This window comes from Festucalex cinctus, chromosome 11 (assembly GCF_051991245.1).
Source record: "Festucalex cinctus isolate MCC-2025b chromosome 11, RoL_Fcin_1.0, whole genome shotgun sequence".
Lineage (NCBI taxonomy): Eukaryota > Metazoa > Chordata > Actinopteri > Syngnathiformes > Syngnathidae > Festucalex > Festucalex cinctus.
Genome location: NC_135421.1, coordinates 15,044,697 through 15,067,429, shown reverse-complemented (window position 1 = coordinate 15,067,429; position 22,733 = coordinate 15,044,697). Strand labels below are relative to the sequence as shown.

The 22,733-nt window shown below is 40.1% G+C and overlaps 1 protein-coding gene and 1 long non-coding RNA gene across 3 annotated transcripts in view; one reads left to right on the top strand and one right to left on the bottom strand.

Moving 5' to 3' along the window:
- Positions 1–7,114: 7,114 nt before the first annotated feature.
- itga4 (integrin alpha 4) overlaps positions 7,115–22,733 on the top strand; it is a 19,374-nt gene continuing 3,755 nt past the window's right edge. The window contains exons 1-25 of the mRNA XM_077536573.1: positions 7,115–7,648; positions 9,406–9,643; positions 9,711–9,823; positions 9,950–10,062; positions 11,123–11,255; positions 12,905–12,972; positions 14,036–14,165; positions 15,012–15,097; positions 15,170–15,232; positions 15,519–15,659; positions 15,736–15,844; positions 15,932–16,026; positions 16,229–16,319; positions 16,392–16,437; positions 16,516–16,640; positions 16,984–17,138; positions 17,298–17,450; positions 18,373–18,449; positions 18,535–18,676; positions 18,758–18,859; positions 20,231–20,307; positions 20,363–20,452; positions 20,624–20,711; positions 21,267–21,374; positions 21,506–21,631. Coding sequence (XP_077392699.1) covers positions 9,471–9,643; positions 9,711–9,823; positions 9,950–10,062; positions 11,123–11,255; positions 12,905–12,972; positions 14,036–14,165; positions 15,012–15,097; positions 15,170–15,232; positions 15,519–15,659; positions 15,736–15,844; positions 15,932–16,026; positions 16,229–16,319; positions 16,392–16,437; positions 16,516–16,640; positions 16,984–17,138; positions 17,298–17,450; positions 18,373–18,449; positions 18,535–18,676; positions 18,758–18,859; positions 20,231–20,307; positions 20,363–20,452; positions 20,624–20,711; positions 21,267–21,374; positions 21,506–21,631 — 2,604 coding nt within the window. The 5' untranslated portion in view covers positions 7,115–7,648; positions 9,406–9,470. The remainder of the gene's footprint in view (positions 7,649–9,405; positions 9,644–9,710; positions 9,824–9,949; positions 10,063–11,122; positions 11,256–12,904; positions 12,973–14,035; positions 14,166–15,011; positions 15,098–15,169; positions 15,233–15,518; positions 15,660–15,735; positions 15,845–15,931; positions 16,027–16,228; positions 16,320–16,391; positions 16,438–16,515; positions 16,641–16,983; positions 17,139–17,297; positions 17,451–18,372; positions 18,450–18,534; positions 18,677–18,757; positions 18,860–20,230; positions 20,308–20,362; positions 20,453–20,623; positions 20,712–21,266; positions 21,375–21,505; positions 21,632–22,733) is intronic.
- Positions 12,692–17,071, bottom strand: LOC144030356 (uncharacterized). 2 transcript variants are annotated; one of them, XR_013287237.1, is made up of 4 exons: positions 16,924–17,071; positions 16,150–16,623; positions 13,628–13,678; positions 12,692–12,994 (listed from the first exon to the last, which is right to left on the bottom strand). It is a non-coding gene; the product is annotated as an uncharacterized LOC144030356 (long non-coding RNA). The 2 variants fall into 2 exon arrangements; XR_013287238.1 differs by having other exon boundaries at positions 12,692–12,938.

Sequence of the window (22,733 nt, the reverse complement as noted above, 5' to 3'; positions counted from 1 at the left end):
CTAGATGGCCGCAAATGCGGCTTCCGTCCATGCACATTGGTTTCCTTGCAAGACCAGACGGTGGCGCCATCAAGCTGCTTTGCCAACAGAGAGCAAATATGGCCGACATTTTCGAGATTTTGGGCTTATTTGCAGCTTGTGTGGACGACAAATGTCTTGAAAGCAAGACATACGAAAAACATGTTTTTGGTGTTTTGAATGAGCAAAGTCTGACCAAATTCACCACAGAAGAAGAAGAAACTGATGGAAGTGCTCAAATGACCGTTACAAGCGTGCGCGTGTGCTTGCACGTGTGTTTATGTGGTGAGAGATAGCAAGTCACAACCGCCAAAAGATAAAATTCAGGATGAAACCCCCTCCCAACACACACGCCCCCCCCCTTCCTTTCACACACACATTCTCACATGAACAAGCAAACTGATGCACAAGCACATACACATTGGCACATGTGCCAACTAGTATCGTTGCAGACAGAAAACAAAGCCAAAGTAGCCTCTATAGTGCGCCTGGCGGCCATGTTTTTTGTTGACGTTTGATGGGAATGTTTTGAAGGGGGAGACGTCCCGGCGGGAAGCTTCCGACCTTCTGGAATGCGCCGGCCGGCATCCTTATAGCCATCCTTTTGTCAGCATCAACCTGAAGCTAACTGCTAACTAGCTACTCGTATGCATAGGAGCTAGCATCATCATGCTAGCTACTAGCATCAACTTACCCTTGTTTAGAGCAGCATTAACAGCGCAAGCTAACACTCGTATTAGCAACATGACGCTAACAACTAGCATCGCCGCAAACCTTTACAAGTCATCGTCGCAGACAGAAAACAAAGCCAAAGTAGCCTCTATAGTGCGTTTGGCGGCCATGGTTTCTTGTTGACGTTTGATAGGAATGCTTTGAAGGGGGAGACGTCCCGGCGGGACGCTTCCGACCTTCTGGAATGCGCCGGCCGGCATCCTTAGTAGCCATCCTTTTGTATAAACCCGTAGCTAACTACTAACTAGATACTCGTATGCATAGGGGCTAGCATCATCATCCTGGCTACTAGCATCAACTGACCTTGTGAAGCGCAGCATTTATAGTGCAAGTTAACACTCACATTAGCCACACGACGCTAACAACAAGCATCAACAGGACATTAAAACTGTGTGTTATCTAAGGAATGCTAATAGCTAGCTTTTGGTATCTATTTGACTAGCTGATTAGTCTGATCAGATCCAGACCGGTGATAAGCCCGTGTGTGCTATGTCTGACCATATATGGCTATGTTTCTGGGGCAACTTCCTCCTTCACGTGCACACAAATATACTGTATATAGAGTGAATTTAGGTCATTCATAAAAAAAAAGTGTAAATATTTCTTGAGTGATGTATATGATGGAGTCACATGTCACTTGGCGGAGGGAGAGGGAATTTGTGGGGCTGGGGGGGAGGGGGGGGGGGGGGGGGGGGGGGGGGGGGGGGCTTATGTGTGAACAGCTTGTAATGTCTCCAGGCCATGATAACGTCTGCTAATTGCTACCATCAGGACACTGTCAGTGTGTGTGAATGTGTGTATGTGTGTCATCGTGTTTTTTTTTTGTTTTTTTTTTTTGATGAATCCAAGATGTAAAACATCTTTTGAGGTGGTGACCTCCTGCAGGGCTGACTGATGATTTTGAGTGACTAATTGAACACACATTTGGCGTTCTGTGTGTTTGCATGTGACATCATCACGTGACCTCATTGTGACTAGAGGTGGATGGATGGATCCAAATATCAATATTGTCGATATCGAGTCAATATTGGCACTAAAAATATTGATCTAGTGGTTTAGTTTCAATTTGGCTATTTTATGCACTGTTGCGGTTATGAAGGCAGACTATATATTTTTTGTTTTTTTGTAGTTTATGAACAGTATATGATAAACTTAATATTTGTTTAATTTTCATGATCATTTTGTGCACTTTGTTTAACTGATTTGCTCCCAAAAACGTATAAATACGTTAAATTTTAAATATATTAAATGTCCCAAAGACGTATTTATACGTTTCTTTTTATTTATATATATATATATATATATATATATATATATATATATATATATATATATATATATATATATATATACTAGCTAGAGCATACAGAAGGCTTTGACGCAGCCTCTCATCTGCATAGAACGGGTGAAAAAAGTGGTAGTAATTTAAAAAAAAAAAATGGCCAGCAGGTGGCAGCAGATAAAAATATACATTTTTTTTCCCTGATGAAAGAAGAGGGTCTAATAATTCTTTTGGTAGGTTTCTTGTTTTGATAGCAATAGAACACAGTATTCTGTGGGTCTTGCAAAATCAATCAAAATCCAGTAAAACGGCCAAGAGCGAAGGAGTGAATGAGTTAAGAATGTTAAAAAAGTTATTTAAGTATTTTGTATTTATCAATAAACATTGTCCTAATTTTGTCCTTTGTGTAGCCAGTAGGCAGTATCTTATTTTGAAATGTCAGAAACATCAAAAAGCCCAAAATGGGTCACAATACTGCCTCCATGGTAAAAAGAAAACAACACAAAACACATAAAGGTTGACATTTGATTGTAAATAAGCAAGTCAATGACACAGCGACCTTAATTAAAAAAATATATTTACCAATTTATAAAAAAAAAATATCGATATCGGCGATACTGGCCCTGTATTTACTTGTTATGGGATTGATACCAAAATTAGCTGTATCGCATACCATTAGTGACAAGCCAGTTGCGCGCGATGACGTTTGAAATCAGGAGTGGGCGGGACAACGTTGTTGCTTAGACAATGCACAACTTGTTTTGTGACAATTAATCCATGATTTGTTAGGGCCCGAGCTGCGAGGTCCCTATTGTTTTTGTAAAAATTATTATTATTATTATTAGGGCCCGAGCAGCTACCGCTGCGAGGTCCCTATTGTTTTTCGATCGGATTATTATTATTAGGGCCCGAGCAGCGACCGCTGCGAGGTCCCTCTTGTTTTTGTAAGAATTATTAGGGCCCGAGCAGCGACCGCTGCGAGGTCCCTATTGTTTTTGTAAAAATTATTATTATTATTATTATTAGGGCCCGAGCAGCGACCGCTGCGAGGTCCCTATTGTTTTTGTAAAAATTATTATTATTATTAGGGCCCAAGCAGCGACCGCTGCGAGGTCCCTATTGTTTTTGTAAAAATTATTATTATTAGGGCCCGAGCAGCGACCGCTGCGAGGTCCCTATTGTTTTTGTAAAAATTATTATTATTATTATTATTATTATTATTATTATTATTATTATTATTATTATTATTATTTATTTATTCTCCGCAAACAATCGCGATTTTGGGTACCTAAATATTCACGAAAACTCACCGAACTTTGCACACTCCTCAGGTCCGGCGAAAAATTTGATATTATGAAGTCGTTATAACAACGCGACTCTATAGCGCCCCCTAGCGTAGAAAAATAAAAACCAAGCCCGGCACGTTTAAGCTAGAGGAACGAAAATTGGCAGGCATGTGTAGCACCCCGAGACGCACAAAAAAAGTCTATTGGGACCATGTAGCTAAAATGTACAGGAAGTGAGCTATGAATTTTTTAATGTCCAATTTTGGCCTATTTTGGCACATTCACTGTGGTCATGCTTTTTCCCCCTTTGCAAACATTTTTCATCCAATTCACATCAAACTTGGCATTTATCATCTCAAGACCTGAGAGAACAACTGGGCAAAAAGTCTTGCCTTTTTGAAATACTATATGACGGGGGCGGGGCATCAAATATTGCCTTTAAAATTTCATTTGTCCAGAAAGAGCAAATGCTTAATAACTCCCATGTTCAAGCTCCAAAAAATCTCAAACTTCTCAGGCAACGTAATAGTCACGGCCTGAAAACATCTATATGATAAAATTCAGTTATACATATAGCGCCACCTAGTGGTTACAATAAATGTCATACTTTACGTTTTTAGCTACTGTGCTGAGCTCATTGAAGGGATCCAGTTGAAAATTGGTCAGAAAAGCCTTAAGATGTTGATCATGCCCCACACCGAATATTGTCACTTTTCGCCAAAGGGCGTGGCCGCTACGGTGACGCAAAGTCTGAAGATTTTTCGTGAAAATAAAAGCTGCATTAACTTGACCGAGATGATCCTATCTTCTCAAAATTTCACACATTTGATGAGAGTCCAGCCCTAAAGACATCTACTAACTTATATTTCATCTAACTGATAGCGCCACCTAGTGGCAATTTTTTTTCTTACGAATTTTCTTCTACGTTTTTCTCCAAACACGTTAACTGGACCTACCTCATATTTGCTCAGATGAGGGTTTCGGCCTTCACGGTGTCACAACACGAAGTTTGTGAGTTTTCGCGAATTGCTGTGGGTGTGGCTAAGCGCTGTTCGCCAAGAAAACAACGCCAGTTTTGAGGGTCTAAACATGCACAGAAACTCATGAAACTTGGCACACACATCTGCCCTGGTACAATGAGCAATATTTTATCGTCGATTGTGCTATTTTTTAAAAAATAGAATCAATAGCGCCCCCTAGAAATTTTTAACGAAGCAGCCCCGGTTGTACGTTTAAGCAAGAACGACGAATATTTTTAGGTGTATGAGGGAGCCCAAGACCTACATAAAAGTCTCTTGGACCCATATGCTAAAATTAACAGGAAGTGAGCTACGAATTTTTGAATGTCCCATTTTTGATGATTTTTGCACATTTACAGGGGGCATACTTTTGCCCACTTCTTCTCCACGTTTCATCCGACTGAGTTAAGACTTGACCTGGACCATGTCAAGACCTGAGCCAACGACAGGGGGAAAAATCTTGACTTTTCGAAATACTATATGATGAGGGCGGGGCATCAAAATTTTTGTTTCGCAATGAAAAAGGATATGCTTGATAACTCCCCAGTACATGCTCCAAAAAATCCCAAACTTGACATGTATGTTTATCGTCAAGGCCTGAAGTTATCTCTATGACAAAATTCAGTTATAAATACAGCGCCACCTAGTCCTTGAGGCAAAAAAAAAAAAAAAAAAGCCTCACTTACGGTATTTTTACAAAAATCGCAAACTCATTGTAAGTGTGATAACTAAGTCATTTATGAATATTATTTTACTTTCCACCACTCAATATCTTCACTGGCATCAGACCGATCCAAATATATGTACTTTTTTATTTAGTTTCTTTTTTTTTTATCGCCTCTACGGACAATAAAAGCAACATTGTGCAATGAGTACGAGCGACGATGTGTATATGTACATTTGCAAAAAATACCAATCAGGGGAACTCACTGCCTAAAAATAAAAAAAGACGCTGATTTTTGCAGATCTTAATAATCACCAAAACCCATTGAGCTTGACACACTCATCACACCTGGCAAAAAAAAAACAAAAAAAAAATCCACGTAATGGTTTATCATGCCATTTTCAAAGAAATTCTGCTTCCAATGTGCCAGTCCACCAACGTGCAAGTACCCCAACGTGGCCCGGGCTGCGAGGGCCCTTTATAGCTGCTCGCAGCTTTAGTTTCACTTGACTTTTTTTTTTTTTTTTTTGCTGGAGTCATCCATAAAAGCGGGCCTTTCTGATTTTTGAAGAAGACATTTGCAAACATCTGATTTGAGTTCCAAAATGGTTTATCAACATTTTCCTCAATTTCAGAGTTGCATCAGGAAGTGAAGAGGAAGTAGCAGAAAGTAAACAAGAAGTGAGCCGGGCTATATTTGTGGCTTCCTTCCCGCGTGATACCTTTCATCTTTTCATCACGTGCGACGGGCGGCGCCGCAACAGGAAATGCCAACAAACACTTTTGTGTCTCACTTCCTGTCTGCACGCGCGCACTTGACACGTTGCTTGACTTCATTTTTCTTTGTTTCCAATCTCATCACTTCCATGCTCATCAAGTCCATGCTGGCAACAAATTGGACCCGGGACCTGACGTCCACTCGACATGCCTTTGAATTCAATGAAGCAATAAAAGTGTGATCAATTCGAGTGTCGTATGTTTTTTTGTTGATCTACAGCCAGCAGGGGTGTCCAAGTCCGGTCCTCCGGAGCCGCTATGCAGCTTGTTGTTGATGTCTCCCTACACTGGCACACCTGAATCAAATGGTTAGCTCGTCAACAAGCCTGATCACGATCCTGATCATTTGTAGTATTTCGGTCCCAAGTTGACAGTTGAACAGCACATTTGCCACTTTTAACGTAACTTCAAGAGTATTGCAGTATTTTTAGAGTATTTATGAACATTTTCAGTAGGAATTCAACGGACATGGACGGACTTACAGTACTTAACTTTGGACAGCATTTAGGAGTATTGATGTCACTTTTAGAGAGTACATTTAAGAGTATTTTTTAATCAGTTTTGTGCAGTGTATTTGAGTATTTTTAAGCATATCAGTACAAGTTTCGGCTGTATGTAACTTTACAGAACATTTCAGTCCATTTTCTGAGTGTTATTATGTCACATTACTCACTAGATTGAAGAATATTTATGCAAATTTAGGGAGTACACATTTCAATTGAAGTACAAAGTATTTTACTTACATTCAGGAGTATTTAGATAACATACTTATATAACAGAATTTGACTTTGATTTTACAGGGTTTTTTTCTGTTTTAAAAATAACATTTAATTTACAAAAATAAAACAGATTTAAAATGTCAAATATAAAATAACATGAAATCACTGTAACTGTAAAAACATACAATATTTCTGGTCTTTTTACAAAAAAATCCATTGGATATACATATATTGAATTGTTAAAATATGTTCACAAATGTATTGTAATTTCACAAATGTATAATGGAATCAAATGTAAAATTCAACTTTAAAACCCTATAGAAAAAGATTTCAATTTATTGGGAAATTAACAGTAAAAAAAAATTGTAATTTTACCATCAGTTCTTTGTGAATTGACAATTACAATAATATCTGTCATGTCCTATAGAGGGTAGCATTTATTGTATTTATTTTGAAAGGACATCTGGAAAAATATTGTAAAAAAAAAATAAAAAATAAAAAATAATAAAAAAAAAAATATATATATATGGTAATTTTCAGTGATTTGACAGTATTTTTCTGGCGCCGTAAAAAATTTTTCTTACGATTTCTTTTTTTTTCGAGTGCTAGTTTCTGTGTAAATTTGCTGAATCATCCTTTAAATATGAGTAACTTTAGACAGTATTTATTGATGAGACTGTATGGAGCAGTTCAACACGTTTTGATGTTGATGTTTCCTTCGGATATTTTTCAAACTAGTGATTTATTTACTGGTTATCTCAGCAATTTTTTTTTGTGTTTCTATGTAGCGACTTTTGAGTGACGTGTGGACTGCAGAATTTGCGACGTTTGTAATCAGATTACTTTGACACGGTCGTGTGAAGAGGTTGGGAACACCCCTCGCACACGCGCATGCACGCGCAACGGGGAGGAGAAGGAGGAGAGGAAACACCGTTGTGGGGCACGCGCACGCGCAGATGAAAGGAGGGAGGCTCCCCGCGCGTTTCTCTTCAACGCGCGCGCTCGCACACACACACACGCACACACACACACTGACTGACTATCTGGTGTGGTCGTTGAGACCAGTAGAACTTTGAGTCCAACTTTTGTGGAGAAGAAAGCGAGAGGAACAAAAAAAAGATACCGGGACGGGACTTCACGACAACCGAGAGGTAACGAACGCGTACACGCACACGAACACGCGCACGTTATGTCAAGATGATCTCAAGTTGGACGAAAGTTTTCTTGTTGTTTGTTTCAACAACAACAACAACAACAAAAAAGTCTATTTTTAGTCACACGTGAGCCACCCGAGGGGACGTTGTTTCGTCACGTGACACATTTGATGCAACTAACGCGCATGGAACATTAAAAAAAAATTAAAAAAAAATGACTTGGGTTGGTCCGCTTAAAGTCTTTATTTTGTTATTTTTATTTAAAATCACATTCTGAAAGCTCCCAACCACAATTTACTATTTTTAATATAATACTAAAGTCACAAAATTAAATTATGTTTTTTCATATCAATATTGGTCATGAACTTTTCGGTTCAACTTTTTTTTTTGTTTTAACACAAATGTGTATTTTCAATTTCTAATCATCCCATTTGAAGGCACATGGGCGACCAAAGGATTTTTTTTTTTTCCGATAACATGACACCTCGTCAGCTTGGAAAAAAAATCGATTTGTGCCTCTAATTTGAATGAAATGTTGACAATAATAAAGCATGGCTGACAAATGACGTCATTAAAAAAAAAATCCAATTCAAGAAAAAGTAGCGCCACGTACTTTTGACTCACATTTGATTCAAGAATGAAGTATTTGTGCAAGTAATTGAGTACTTCAGTAAATTGTGGAGTATTATTGACTCAACTTTCAATCATATTTCAGGAGGTCGTATTTTGGCAACTTTAGGTAGAAAGTAATTCAAGAGATGTATTGATATGAAGCATTTTAGTACATTTTAAAGTTTTATCGCACATTGAGAGTATTTTTAAGTTTATTTTAGAGTCTTATTTATTATGAGTAGTGTGTAGTATTTGTAGTATGTAGAGACTGTACATTTATCAATGAATTGATACATTTAATATACTATTGGAGTATTTTAATGTAACTTTGGATTTAATGAGTATTCATGGAAGTAGTAATGCAATCTTAAGAAGATTTACAGTATGGATGAAGTAGGGATGTAACGATATCGGCAATATCGTGATATTGCAATATTAAAAGTGCCACAATATATCGTTGTCGCCATGTCACGATATTAAAAAGAGCACATCCAAAAAAAAAAAAAAAAAAAGTTGGGTTGATTTCGATTTGTGCAGTTGTAGCACCCTCTGGTGGCTAGTTTTTTAGTGCAATTTAATTTTCACAAGGCATGTTTTGGCCTTTCTATGTATATAAACCGAGTCAATATGTGGAGGAACTCAATGTGTGCTTGCTTTAGCAAGTAAATGCCTCAATATTAATATTATTAGTGATTGTAGGTTGTACAAAACAAAAAATGTACAAAAGCACAATATTGTCTTTTTTTTTTTTTTCTACAATACTGTGACCTTTTTTGTATCACCAGCCTCCCCACAATGTTGCACTAATTATTGCAACGTGCTAATGTCATATCATGATGTTTAGATATCGTTACATCCCCGATGAATATACTTGATGAGCAACCTTAGGGAGCACATCAAAAGATGTTTTTTATGCAAGTACTATGGGAGTATTTGTAAAAGATTGCGGGGTGCTTGTGTGGAGTCCATGAAGTTCTTTTCACTTCATTTGGATGAATTGTGGAATGTTTTTTTCTTTGTCACATATTTTGTAACCCATTTGGGACACATTGTATTATAAGTAACCTTTGACCTTCTCCTGCCCTCTTGGCGTCAAAGCACTTTTTGTATCAATTCTTCCTCCATGTTGACTTTGGAATCAGATTTGAGTCAGCAGCAGGAAAGCTGGCTAACGTCTCCGAGTTGGAAGCCAGCTGTCGTTTGCGAGATGACGACCGGGCCCGTCCTGTTCCTGGCGCTCCTGGTCCTGGTCCCGGTCCCGATCCGGGTCCCGGTCTCAGGGTACACGTTGGATGTGGATCAGGCGGTGCGCTTCGCCGGCGCTCCCGCGTCCATGTTCGGATACTCGGTGCTGCTTCACCGCCACGGGAAGCACAGCTGGTGGGTGGGCGGGGCTAATTCGTATGCCAACATGTCTGCCCGTTAGCCTCACACGTGCGTGTGTTAGGTTGGTGGTGGGAGCTCCATTGGACAACTCTTCTTCTTCCTGGGTGTCTGCGGGCGGCGTTTACCGTTGCGCCGTCACAACTGAAGAGCAAAAGTGCCAGCTGATGCCCGCCGGTAATTCATCTTTTTCTTTTTCAATGACAAAAAAAAACGATTGAAGTACAAATGTCAAATTGTCCAACGTTGCCATCTAGAGTCCCGGCATGCACAAAACATCCTCGTGTTTGTTTGTTTGTGCAGACGTGTCGCATTGCGGGAAGACGTGCCAGGGAGAGAGCGCCCACCAGTGGCTGGGCGTCAGCCTGTCGCGACAAGCCGGCAAGCACAGCGGAGCGGCAGGAGGACACGTCCTGGTTGGTACATTATGACTTCTACGACATTCCTAGAAAATCACAATGTGAGCTATTTTTAGAACAGTCTGGCTGGCGGGCAACTCATGTGATCCTTTGCGAGCGCCACGTTGGCGAGCCCGATTGGAAACAAATGTCATGCAAGACTGTACAATTTGTTTCAATGGTCACGTGGCTGGGAAGGTCAAAGAAACGCAAACAACACACAACAAACGCACTCAATGTGTCAGTCACCAGATTCACGCAAACAAACACGTGGCATTAGTGCATGCGTATTGATTTTAATTTATTTATTTCATGATGTACTGTATGTAGATATTTATCTAAATGTAATTTTACTTTTCTTGTGTTTTTATTTTTTCCTTTTATTTATTGATTTAGATTTTTCTATTATATTTTTATTTATTACATCTAATTTTATTTCATATTTCTTGTATTTGTCATTTATTTTTTTTCTTGTTTCATTTTCTTTATTTGTTTAATTTTGTTTTTAGTAATTTTTAATGTTTGTTTTAATTCCAATTATGCAATTTTTGCCAATTAAAAAATATATGTATTTATTTTTCTAACTTTTTCGTGTGTGTGTGATGCAACTGTGTTATGCTGTTATATTTTTCTTGTGTTTTTATTGTTTTCCTTTTATTGGTTGATTTATTTAAATCACATTTTATTTTATATTTCTTGTATTTTTGTCATTTATTTATTCTTATATTTATTTTTGTTTGTCTTTATATTTATGTTTGTTTTAATTCATTTCATTTTTTTTCGTGTGTGTGATGCAATTGTGTTATGCTCTTTTTTTCCTTGTGTTTTTATTAATTTTCCTTTTATGGGTTGATTATTTTTTAAATCTCATTTTATTTTATATTGTATTTTTGTCGTTTATTTGTGCTTATATTTAATTTTCTTTATTTGTTTATTTTTGGGGTTTTTTTGTCATTTTTATGTTTGTTTTAATTCCATTTATGCATTTTATTTTTTTTTGTCGATTAAAAAAAAATGTGTATTTTTTTTTTCCTCAAACTTTTTCTTGCGTGTGCGTGATGCAATTGTTTGCGTGCAGGCGTGCGCCCACCGCTGGAAGAACGTGTTCTACTCAAGGAACGACGGGCAGAACAACAAACTGCCCCACGGGGTTTGCTATCGCTATGACGACAACCTCGCGCACGCGCAGGCCATCATACCCTGCTACAGAGGTACGCACACACACTGAGTGAAGGGACATCTGTATGAAAGTAGAGAAGTTGTGTAAAAAAATGTGTTGAATAGACAGCAACGTCTGTGTCACATCCTGTAAGACCTTCAAAATAAAAGCAGGCCGTTCCATAAAGTCTTCGCCACATTTCTTTTGTGCACATGTCGTCTTGGTTACCAATAAACAGGCGGTGACTGTTAAATAAGTCACGACAGGCCAAACAAAGTGTCATTCAACTTTAATGCTTTTATTTTGAAGGCCTGACTATTGACAGGATGTTATGCTTGCCAGTGCTAACAAGCTCTTGATCAAAATTGGCACTGTCGTCTATTCACGCCTTTTACCGAAATATGACAGGAAGTATGGAAAGTTAAGCGAGTAATTAGTTTTAGAATACTAGTAATTGTCTTAAGAATGCTAGTAATTAGCCTAGAAATGCTCATAATTACTTTATGAATTCTAGTAATTGCTAAAGGATGCTAATAATTAGCTCAAGTGTGTTTGTTTGTAGCTTCAGGATGCTAGTAATTAGTGTGGCTTAAAGGATGCTAGTCATTAGCCTTGTTTTTAGCGTCAAATGCTAGTAATTGTCTTAAGAATGCTATAGTTTGAGGATTCTCGTAATTAGCCTAACAATGCTAGCCATGAGTTGAAATATGCAAGCATTAACTTTGTTTTTTTTTTACGGCTGTTAGTGGAGCTCGTCTCACTAGTAGGTGGGCTTTTGTTTTGCTTCCTTCAAATCTGGCGAGAAAACAAGATGAAGCAACATTGCAATACGATATAATCACAATATAAAAGTCACAATACGATAGTTATCACGATATTGTGGGGAGGTTGGCGATACAAAAAAGATCACAATATTGTAAAAAAAAATTGAGTTCATACTAAAGAAAAAACCCACACAATATTGTGCTTTTTGTACATGACAGCAATGAAAAGTATGATAAAAATGTACTTGCTAATGCAAGCACACACTGAGTTCCTACACATATTGACTCACAAGCATATTACTCCTTCATCTGACCATTAGCGCAGATTTGAAACACAGGAGGGCCAAAAGATGCCTTGTGAAAATTAAACTGCACTAAAAAACTTGCCACCAGAGGGTGCTAGAACTGCACAAAAAATCAAGCCGACTTTTTGAACAGATGTGCTGCTTTTTAATATTGTGACATGACGACGACGATATATCGTGGCAGTTTTAATATCGCGATACCATGATATTGCCGTCATCGATTCGTTACATCACTACAAAGCGATAGACCACACATGATCGTTCTATCACCGACATGTTGATCATGCCACTGAAAGGTGTGTGTGACAAAATCCGACACAAAAAAAGGCCTCAAGCGGCTACTGAGTAGACTTTTTTTTTTTTTTTTTTTTTTTTTTAATTGATGGAGTCCAGAACTGTCAAATAAGTGCCAGTATTGTCTGTATTGGAGACAATCTTTATATATTTGCGGGAGTTTACTTGACACGATTTCTCATCTTTCCATTTTGTAGGCTTTGGTTTTCGGAACAGATGAATTGAAAAAGAAAAAAAAAAGCGCAGGCTCCGCCGTTTTCTTTGTTTGCGTGAAATGATGGTCTTTGGCAGCAGACGTCAGCGAGGAAGCTTTTGACGTGCGTGTGTGTACGTTGCAGACCACCAGAGGAAGTTTGGCGAGGAGTACGGATCCTGTCAGGCCGGGATGTCCAACCAACTCGTTCAGGTGACAACAACACAACGGCTAGCTTGCAACAACAACAACATGCAACTCAACTGTCAAACGTCAAATGTACTCGGATGCCAATAGGGATCCGAGTACAAGTACTTGGTGAAAAACTACTCAAGTGCAGAGTAACTGAAGCTGACAAATATATACATTTCAGATATTGATTGGATTAATTGACCTAAAACAATAATATGCTAATCATCAGAATAAAACAAAAATGAAAGCAGCTGCAGTGATAAGTCTTCCTCATAAAGAAAAAAATAAAAGTGTAAAGAAGTACAAATAAAAAGTAGCGATCAGAATGGAATGTCTGTGTGAAAGAAATGAAAGTCCTGTTTCTTCTTAGCAAAATACTTAAGTACAAGAAAAAGTATGCAAAATTAAAACAATCTGACAAGTAGCCACAAAAACTACTCAAGTAAATGTGAAGCAGTAAAATTACTTTGTCATCACAAAATTACACAAGTAACGTCAAAAGTATGTTGCATTAAAAATACTCCGATAAGTACAAGTGTTGCCCAAAATGTACTGAAGTAACTGTTTTGGCATAAATGTAGCATGTCTTCTTGACAAACAAAAATACTGCAAAATAAAAAAAAGTGCATGGCATAAAACTACTCAGACAATTAAACGTAGCGTGCCATTTACTTACTTTGGGCGGTGAGTCAGCATCACTCACACTGCATTTTTCTTAGTCGTACGTCTGTAAAAATAATTAAAAAAATAAATTAAAAAAAGATTATTTTGACATCAGATGCCCATTTGCAGTTTTGTTTTGTTTTCACAAAGCTTTTTAGTCAGAAACATGTTTTTGTTGTCGCCAAGCCATGTGGTACTGCTGATTTGGACACAACAGAAACAAACTTTTCTTATTTCTTGTCTACTTTTTTTGTAAGTTTTCTTGCTTCTATCGTACGTGACAGGGCACACAACATTGCGCCAATCTTGGAAGTCAGTCCAAATACTCGAAAAGGGCCCATGAGCAGCCAATGAGTTTCCACAGTTGAAGTCAATGCCTTCCTTGTGATTTATTTATTGTTTTTGTCTGATGTGGCATCAGGACCTGATCATCATGGGCGCTCCGGGGACGTCGTACTGGACGGGTTCTGTGCTGGTCTTCAACACGTCCAGCAGCGTCATGTCCGTCTACCTGGACGACAGCGGCTCGGTGGGCTTCGGAAGCTACTTGGGTGAGCGTGAACCGCTGGAGCCCGTTTTACCACATCGCTCCCATGCTGTTTTTGAAATATTGCACCAACAGGCACGGTGCGGCTTTTCCAAGATGGCGGCGGTTCCGATCAAAAGGCGTCCTTGTGGCGATGGAACGGGCCTCCAGCAATGTGGCTAATCTTAGGCCACGTGAACTGGCCCTGACGTGTCACATGAGTTTGCCGAGTACACAGCCAGAGCTTTAGCGGTGTGCTAACAGATGCTAACAAACACGTTCAAGGACGTCACTGCTGTTGACATCAAGTTAAACATTAGCGCTTGTTAGCGTTTGAGGGGGAAGGGCGCTAACTCTGAAGCCTTAGGTCTACCTGGGAACAAACTTTAAATGACTATTTTGTTAGCTAACGCTAACGCAACTGGTGACAAAACAAGCATTATTTCTTTGATCACACGCCTCTATTTGACATCAGTGCTAATGGCCACTCTCTAAATTAATTGGCTTAAATATGTATAGTATTTATCTAAAGCATGCTAGTGAATAGCTTAAGGATGCTAGTAATTAGCTTAAGGATGCTAGTAATTAGCTTAAAGTTGCTAGTAAGTCCTTTAAAGATGCCGTGATTAGCTTAAGGATAATAGTAATTAGCCTAAGAATGCTAGTAATTAGCTTACAAATGTTAGCCATTACCTTAAGTATGTTTACCTTTAGTCTTTGGGTTCTAGTAATTAGTTTAAGAATGCTAGTAGTTAGTTTAATAATTTGCCAAGGATGCTACCAATGAGCTCAAATATATTTTTTAGCCTCAGGCCCTGCAAGTTTCATGATTATTATGAGTTGGATAAAAAGCCAATTTTGTATGTTTCAGGCTACTCAGTGGACGCAGGCCACTTCCTGGATGCTGCTAGCTTGGAGGTGGTGGGAGGTGCCCCACAGTACAACCAGAGGGGAAAAGTAATACAATTATTATTATAAAACAATCAAACAATAAATATAATAGTAATGTATATTTGTTTTTACTCCCAGGTGTTTATCTTCTCAATGGACGGCAACATGCTACGTGTGCTAGCTCACGTGTCTGGAACAGAGGTGATGCCATTTGAGGACTTCATTCTAAACATGCTATGACAGCTAGTAGTGCTAATGCTAACTAAGTACAAGTCAGGAGTTACAGTACAAGATCAATATCACTGGCTGCTCAACTGTGGAGCACGAATGTTAGTAGGTGTGATTAGCAACTGATGCTAATGCTAAAGCTAACAAATCGTATTAAATAAGCCTACTAAATATCAACTGATGCTAATTGTGTTATTGTGTGTGTGTGTGTGTGTGTGTGTGTGTGTGTGTGTGTGTGTGTGTGTGTGTGTGTTTATAGCTGGGCTCATACTTTGGCGCTAGCGTGCGCGCGGTGGACCTGAACGGCGACAAACTGTCGGACCTCTTGGTGGGCGCGCCCATGGCAACGGGTGCGAGCAGGGAGGAGGGGCGTGTTCACGTCTTCCTTAACCAAGGACAGGTGAGCCGGCACGTTTTTGTCACTCAACACATTATCGTGTGGCCACCACGCTGCTGATGACGTCATGCTAACGCAGGCTAAGTTAGTGGAGGCGGAGTTTCAGCTGAGCGGGGGCAAGGCCCACGCCGCCCGATTTGGGGAGAGCATCGTGGACTTGGGAGACTTGGATGATGACGGTTACCCAGGTAACTGGCATGATAAAGATAACCTTGAGATGAGATCATAGCTAGGTTGCGCTGCGACCAACTGATGCTTGTTTTGCGTGTGTGTAGAGGTGGCAGTGGGTGCCCCCCAGGAGGACGATCTTAAAGGGGCCGTGTACATCTACAACAGCAGGAAACACGGCATCTCGCAAACACCATCACAGGTACACACTCAAATAAAAATACTCACACATGTCTATGTTGCTCCATTCGCTAAACCACACCCCTACAGGCCATATTGGCCAATCTGAGACAAGAACTATTTCCAAGAGCGTGTGCTAGCTTACCCGCTCACACTTAGCTTAGCTGGTTAGCTTAAGCACAGATGAGGTGGCACCATCCACGATGACATCATCACGTTCATAGAGGATCAGCGGGGCGGTGCTGGGACGTGACCTCCGTATGTTCGGCCAATCGCTGAGCTCAGGCGTGGATGTTGACGACAACGGTTACCAAGGTAACACCGCGCTGCCGGGCCGCCATTTTGTTGTCGCTGTGTGTTAACATTTTTGGAACGTGTGTTTTCCAGACGTCGCCGTGGGCGCATTCCTCTCGGACGCCGCCGTTGTTCTCAGGTAAATAAAAAAAAAAAAAAAAAAAAAAAAGCAAAACGGGTAGACGGGAAGTGTGATTTCATTTGGCGCGTGCCGCAGGTCTCGTCCTGTCCTGCAGGTGGCGGCCACCCTCGTCCTGCCCGAGAACATCCAGCGGCGGGCAGCCAGCATCAGTGTCAGCGTCTGCTTCCGAGTCACTTCCAGACACTACAGAGGAGCCATCGGTTTGTTCGTTTAGCAAAGGCTAAGCTAGGTTAGCTTAGCATAAGCAGGCTGATGAGCTAAGCTAAGCTACGTTTTACTAGCAAACACTTCTGCCAATTTCAAACATCATGTAGAAAGTGCGAAAACAAAATTAGCATAGATTAGCTTAGTTAGCTTTAAGCATGAATAGGCTAAGCAGGCCTAGCCTTCATGCTAATCAAAATGTACATTTAACAACTAGTTGTAACATGAAACAGATGAGCATGAGCTAGCTGAGTTAGCTTAGCATAAGATGCTAACCACCTTTATTATCACCGTTTAGCATCCATCCAGTGATGCTAAGCTAACGCTTTTCCCCAACAGATCTTCAGTACAACCTGACCTCCGACCTCCTCCACCAACCGTCCTTCCCACACCGTTTCTATTTCCATGGCAACGGCTCGTCCAATAGTACGAGGGCTCGTGCGAGGGTGCGCCCCGGCCAGCTCAGCTGCACCAATCACGTCGCGTACCAGAAGGTCAACGCCGCTACACTATGCTGACTCTTGTTAGCATGATGCTAGTGTATGATATGTCTGTGTGTGTTGTTTTTTTTCCATGTGCATGCGTGGCTGTTCTGTTTGTGTCTGTTTTTAAAAAAAAAATTTTTACACTGGCTGGTGTTTGTTCGTTTGCAGAAGGACGTGCGGGACGTTTTCACGCCAGTCCATTTCGAACTTTCCTATGGTCTTCGCGAGACGAACGCTCCCAAACACGCCAGCAAACGCTTCGCTACGCTCAGGCCTGTCCTACAGAGGGCGGCGGGGAGCCGCAATACCGTCAGCAACCAGGTAGGGATGTAACGCTATCCAACCATCACGATACGATATTATTACGGTATGAGGGTCACGATACGATAATTACCACGATATTGTGGGGAGGTTGGCGATACAAAAAAAGATAAACATTGTAAAAAAAAAAAAAAAATTTGCTCATAATAAAAAACAAAAAAACAGTATTATGCTTTTGTACATTACAGCAATGAAAAATATAAAAAAAAAATATATATAAAAAATTATATAAATCTATATTTTGATGAGGAGTGTGACAATATATCGATATCACGATAAATTGTGATCCTTTGTCTCCCGATTGTTAATGAAGACTCATTAACTTATTTTTTTTTATTATATATATATATATATATATATATATATATATATATATATATATATATATAATGTTTATATTTATTTGTACTTTTTTTAAATTCATTTTTTATTCATTGATATTTATTTTATTTATATTATTATTATTATTATTATTATTATTATTTTATGATTAGTTTTATCGGAGCTTATCGTGGATTTATGACCTGAGCAATATATGGATAATCACGGTATATTCATATCGTGAGATAATTGTTATCACGAGCCTTGTACGCATATCGTATTGTATCATGGGGTAGCCAGAGGTTCCCACCCCTAATATTGACTCTTGTCACAAGCATATTACGTTCCCCTTTATCTGACCAATAGCGTGGATTTGAAACACAGAAGGGCCAAAACATGCCTTATGCAAATTCACCTGCACTAAAAAAAAAAAAAGTAGCCAGCAGGGAGAACTGCACAAATAGAAATTAACCCAACTTTTTTAAACAGAGGTGCTGTTTTAATATCATGACATGACGACGGTATATTGTGGCGGTTTTATCGCGATATTGCCGTTATCGTTACATCCCTAACGTATCGCTGATGTGTTTTGTGGCGTCAGACGCTGTTCGCTCGCCGCTGTTCCCTGGCCAACTGTTCAACGGACCTGCGACTGAGCGCCACGCTGGTCCTGCCCGAGTAAGGAGCAGACGCGCCACAAATGCCCCCCCCACCCCCCCACTAAACGTAAACCTGAGCGAGCTTGGTACGTGCGTGTGTGCAGGGATGGCGGCTACTTTGCGCTGGGCAGCGGCCGGAGCTTGATGCTCAACGCGTCGGTGGCGGTGGGTGGAGACGACGCCTTCCTGCCGCGTCTGGCGCTGCGTTTCCGACGCCACGTTCACTACGTCAAAGTGGTCGACAATGTGAGCGCCGGCCCCCCCTCAAGCCGCCCGCCAATCAGGCGACGGCATTGTTGTGATGATGATGATGATGATGATGCGCAGGAGGACAAGGTGGTGAGTTGCGACGTCGTGGACGATGTCAACAGCACGACGCTTGAAGTCAGCTGCGCCTTCTCCAGCCTTATCCTGCCTTCTCACGCCGTGGTAAACTTTTCAAATACGTCACGACAGTGAATGCATCGTAACTTTCAAATACATGATGTCCTTGAATGCATCACCCGTGCCATTTAATAACATCATTAACTCATTGACTGGCAGCCATTTTGCCGGAAACAAGCCCCTTGACTCCCCGGCTGTTTTACTAGATTTTGACTGATTTTGCAAGGTCCACAGAATATTGTGTTCTTTTGCTATCGAAACATGGAACCTACCAAAAGAAAGACTAAAGTCTCTCCTTTCATCAGGCAAAAAAGTATATTTCTCTGTTTCCGTTTTGCACCAATTAGCATTAGTATATCGCTAAGTTTCATAAACATTCACATTCCTGGTGAAAAAGAGGTTGTTACAACATATCCCGGGTTGATCTCTTATACTCTGCTGCCACCTGATGGCCGTTTTTTTGTAATAATTACCATTTCTTCAACCATTCTTTGCAGTTGAGAGGCTGCATCAAAGCCTTCTATATACTCTAGCATAAAAAGAAAAACGTATAACTACGTCTTTGGGACACTTAAAACATTTAAAATAGAACGTATTTATACATTTTTGGGACAAAGTGAGTTTTTAATGACTTCATTAAATGTGTGGATCATTAAATATGGTATTTTTCAGCATTTCTTTCTGCAACAAGGTGAGGATAGTTTGTGTCATTTTTCCTTTGTTTTTCATTTTTTTTAAATTCAGTTTTAATTTGTTTTGCTGAGCAAGTTTGTTTGAAAATGCTCTGTTTTACTTTTTTTTAATACTGTATATGGAGTATTTGTCAAGTGCAAGATAAAAAAAAGGCAGTATTGTGTATTAAAGCAAAGTAAATTACAATTCTCAAACAACTTTTTTAAAGCATTATTACTGTATTTAATTGAGAAACGGTTTTTTTTCTTCGTTTTTTTTTTTGTGTGTGTGAATATTAGTTTAGTTACTTTGTTAGTTTTCCCTTAAAGGGATACTTGACTCATTAAACAATTTTCAGTCGTGAAAAGTGAATATTTTGTCCTGAATTAATTTGATAACTTCATTATTTTTCATGTGCAATTAATACCTTTAAATACTAATTTTTCCAGTTGCTATCAACTGATGATGATGACATCACCTGTGCTGAGGAAGTAGGTCACGATCAATCATGGCTCAGTTTGCTGACCAAACCCAGAAAACAGGTGAGCCATGATTGGTCGTTGCCTACTTCCTCAGCACAGGTGATGTCATCATCAGTCGACAGACAAAATAGAAAAAATACTTTTGAAGGCTATTAATTGTACATGAAAAAATAATGAAGTTAACACATTAATTATAGACAAAATATGAACTTTTTACTGCTGAAAATGGCTCAATGAGTCAAATTGATGTACGATGTCGCAGGTGAACGTCAGCTTCCTGTTGGACGTGAATCGCAACGCCACACCTGGTGACCTCATCATCCACGCCAATGCCAGCAGGTGGGGAATTTTTTTTTAAAATGACGTGTGCAGAACTGATGTTCCGCGTCCTCAGTGAGAACCTGGAAAGTTCCGAGTATCTCCACGACAATACCGCCGCCTTGTTGCTTCCTCTCAAGTACGGCGTCGACGTCAGCATCCACGGGTGACCGCTCATTCATTCATCCATTCATCATATTAAATATGTTACACAATACTGGATACATGTTGCAACAATTAAAGAAGTACATAATCAAGGAGAAAAAACAACAACAACAAAAAAAACACATGACTGAATGAAATTTTGGTCATTCATGTGTTCATTTGTTGTTCCTAGTTTTGTGTCTCCGACGTCGTTTGTGTTTGGAGATGAAGACGCGACACCCGTCCAATGCTACAGGCAAACCTTCAACTACACGTACAAGGTCCTCATTCATCCTCTCATCCATCCACTCGTTCACCCGTTGACCCTTCCTTCTTCTCAAACCTTCATCAATGTGGCACTCATCCATTCATCAATACATGAATTATTTACTCTTAAGTCTAAACTACGGCTACAAGATGACACTGATCCTCTCATCAATTCACTCGTTCTTCTTGACTGCCATCAAACCTTCCATAATCATGCGTTCATCCGTACTTGTGCTCAAACCTTCAAAAAAGCTTTCATCATTTCATCACTTCATGTTCTCACCCATTCATCTTTACTTTTTAAACTTTTAACTACACCTATAGGGCAAGATTTTTCCTCACACTTTCATTCGTTCCTCCTGTCATTCATTCACCATTTATCCCACAACCAATCAACCGTCCTGTTCTTCATCTCTATTCATCATTCATCCATCCATCCTGTACTCTCATCTGTCCTTTCATGAATTCATCACTACATTCTGTCATCTCGACATCCAACCTTCTTTACTCTTCATCCTCCATCAATGAATGATTCATTCATTCATGTATGTCTGTGTGTGCGTGCGTAGGTGTTGAATTCTGGTCCGAGCAGGTCGGTGGACACGGTGGTGGAGATTACGTTCCCGAAGCTGTTGGTTCCCTATCCACACCGGTTGCTGCAGGTGGTTGACTGGCAGGTACAGCTAAAGTTAGCATGTGTAGCCACGTTAGCCAGCCAGCTAACATCAGCTGAACGTTCAAACTAGCCTCGGTCTTCGTTATTAGCATTAGCGCAGGTGTAAATGATGTTGTCGTCACGTGTTTGCAGTCGTCACAAGGCACCTGTTGGGTCAGCGACGCGACCGTTCCCGTCATCGACGACTGCGACGTCCCACGGGCGTCTTTTGTCAAACAAATCATCTTCTTCTTCTCGTCCACCTCCACACGCAACATGGTAAATTGCACACGCTTACACCTTCTGCACCTGTGTCCCTTCACCTATTTATTAGCACCACAAGATGGATCCCAAATATCATCATTTTTGCCTGTTACGGACAACTATAATTAGGGATGGATTTTGGACCGATGCCAGGAGCTAGCGTCAGAAGCTAAAATCGGAGTTATGTACAGTAGGCGAAGTAATGCCGAAAGCTAATGTGGGAAGCTAGCATTGGAAAGGAATATTGGAAGCTAACCTTGGTATCGGCGGCACGGTGGAAGAGTGGTTAGCACGTCTGCCTCCCAGTTCTGAAGACTCCGGTTCGAGTCCAGGCTCCGGCCTTCCTGGGTGGAGTTTGCATGTTCTCCCCGTGCCCGCGTGGGTCTTCTCCGGGTACACCGGTCTCCTCCCACATTCCAAAGACATGCATGGCAGGTTGATTGGGCGCTCCGAATTGTCCCTAGGTGTGCTTGTGAGCGTGGATGGTTGTTCGTCTATGTGAGCCCTGCGATTGGCTGGCAACCAGTTCAGGGTGTCCCCTAATGCCAAAAGCTTACGTTGGAAGCTAAGTTTGGGAGCTAATGTTGTAAGCTAACGTCAGAACCTAATGTTGGTTGCTAACGGAAAGGAATACTGGAAAGGAATACTGGAAAGGAATACTGGCAGCTAACTTTGGTTCCTAACTTTGGAATGTACTCGTAACATTGGAATCCAACGACGGATTCTAACGTCAGAAGCTAACGTTGGAGGCTAGAGTCAGAAAGTTACATTAGAAACTAACTTTGCAAGCTACTTAGTCAGCAACTAACATTGAACTCTAATGTTGGAAGCTAACATCGGCAACTAGTGTTAAAAGCTAACATCAGAAGTTAGCTTTAGAAGCTAATGCTGATAAGTAATGCCAAAATCTTATGTTGGAAGCTAACTTTGAAAGCTAGCGTTGAAAGCTAGCATCAAAAAGTACCACTGGAAGCTAATTTTTGGTACCTAATGTTAAGGTCCAGAAGTTGCTGCTGGATTGTCTTCCACCTGTCTCGCACCTTCTTCATACAACCAAGTTGCAATGTAATGACAACATTAGCCGCTAGTGTGGCTAATAAGATGTGTTTTTTGTTTA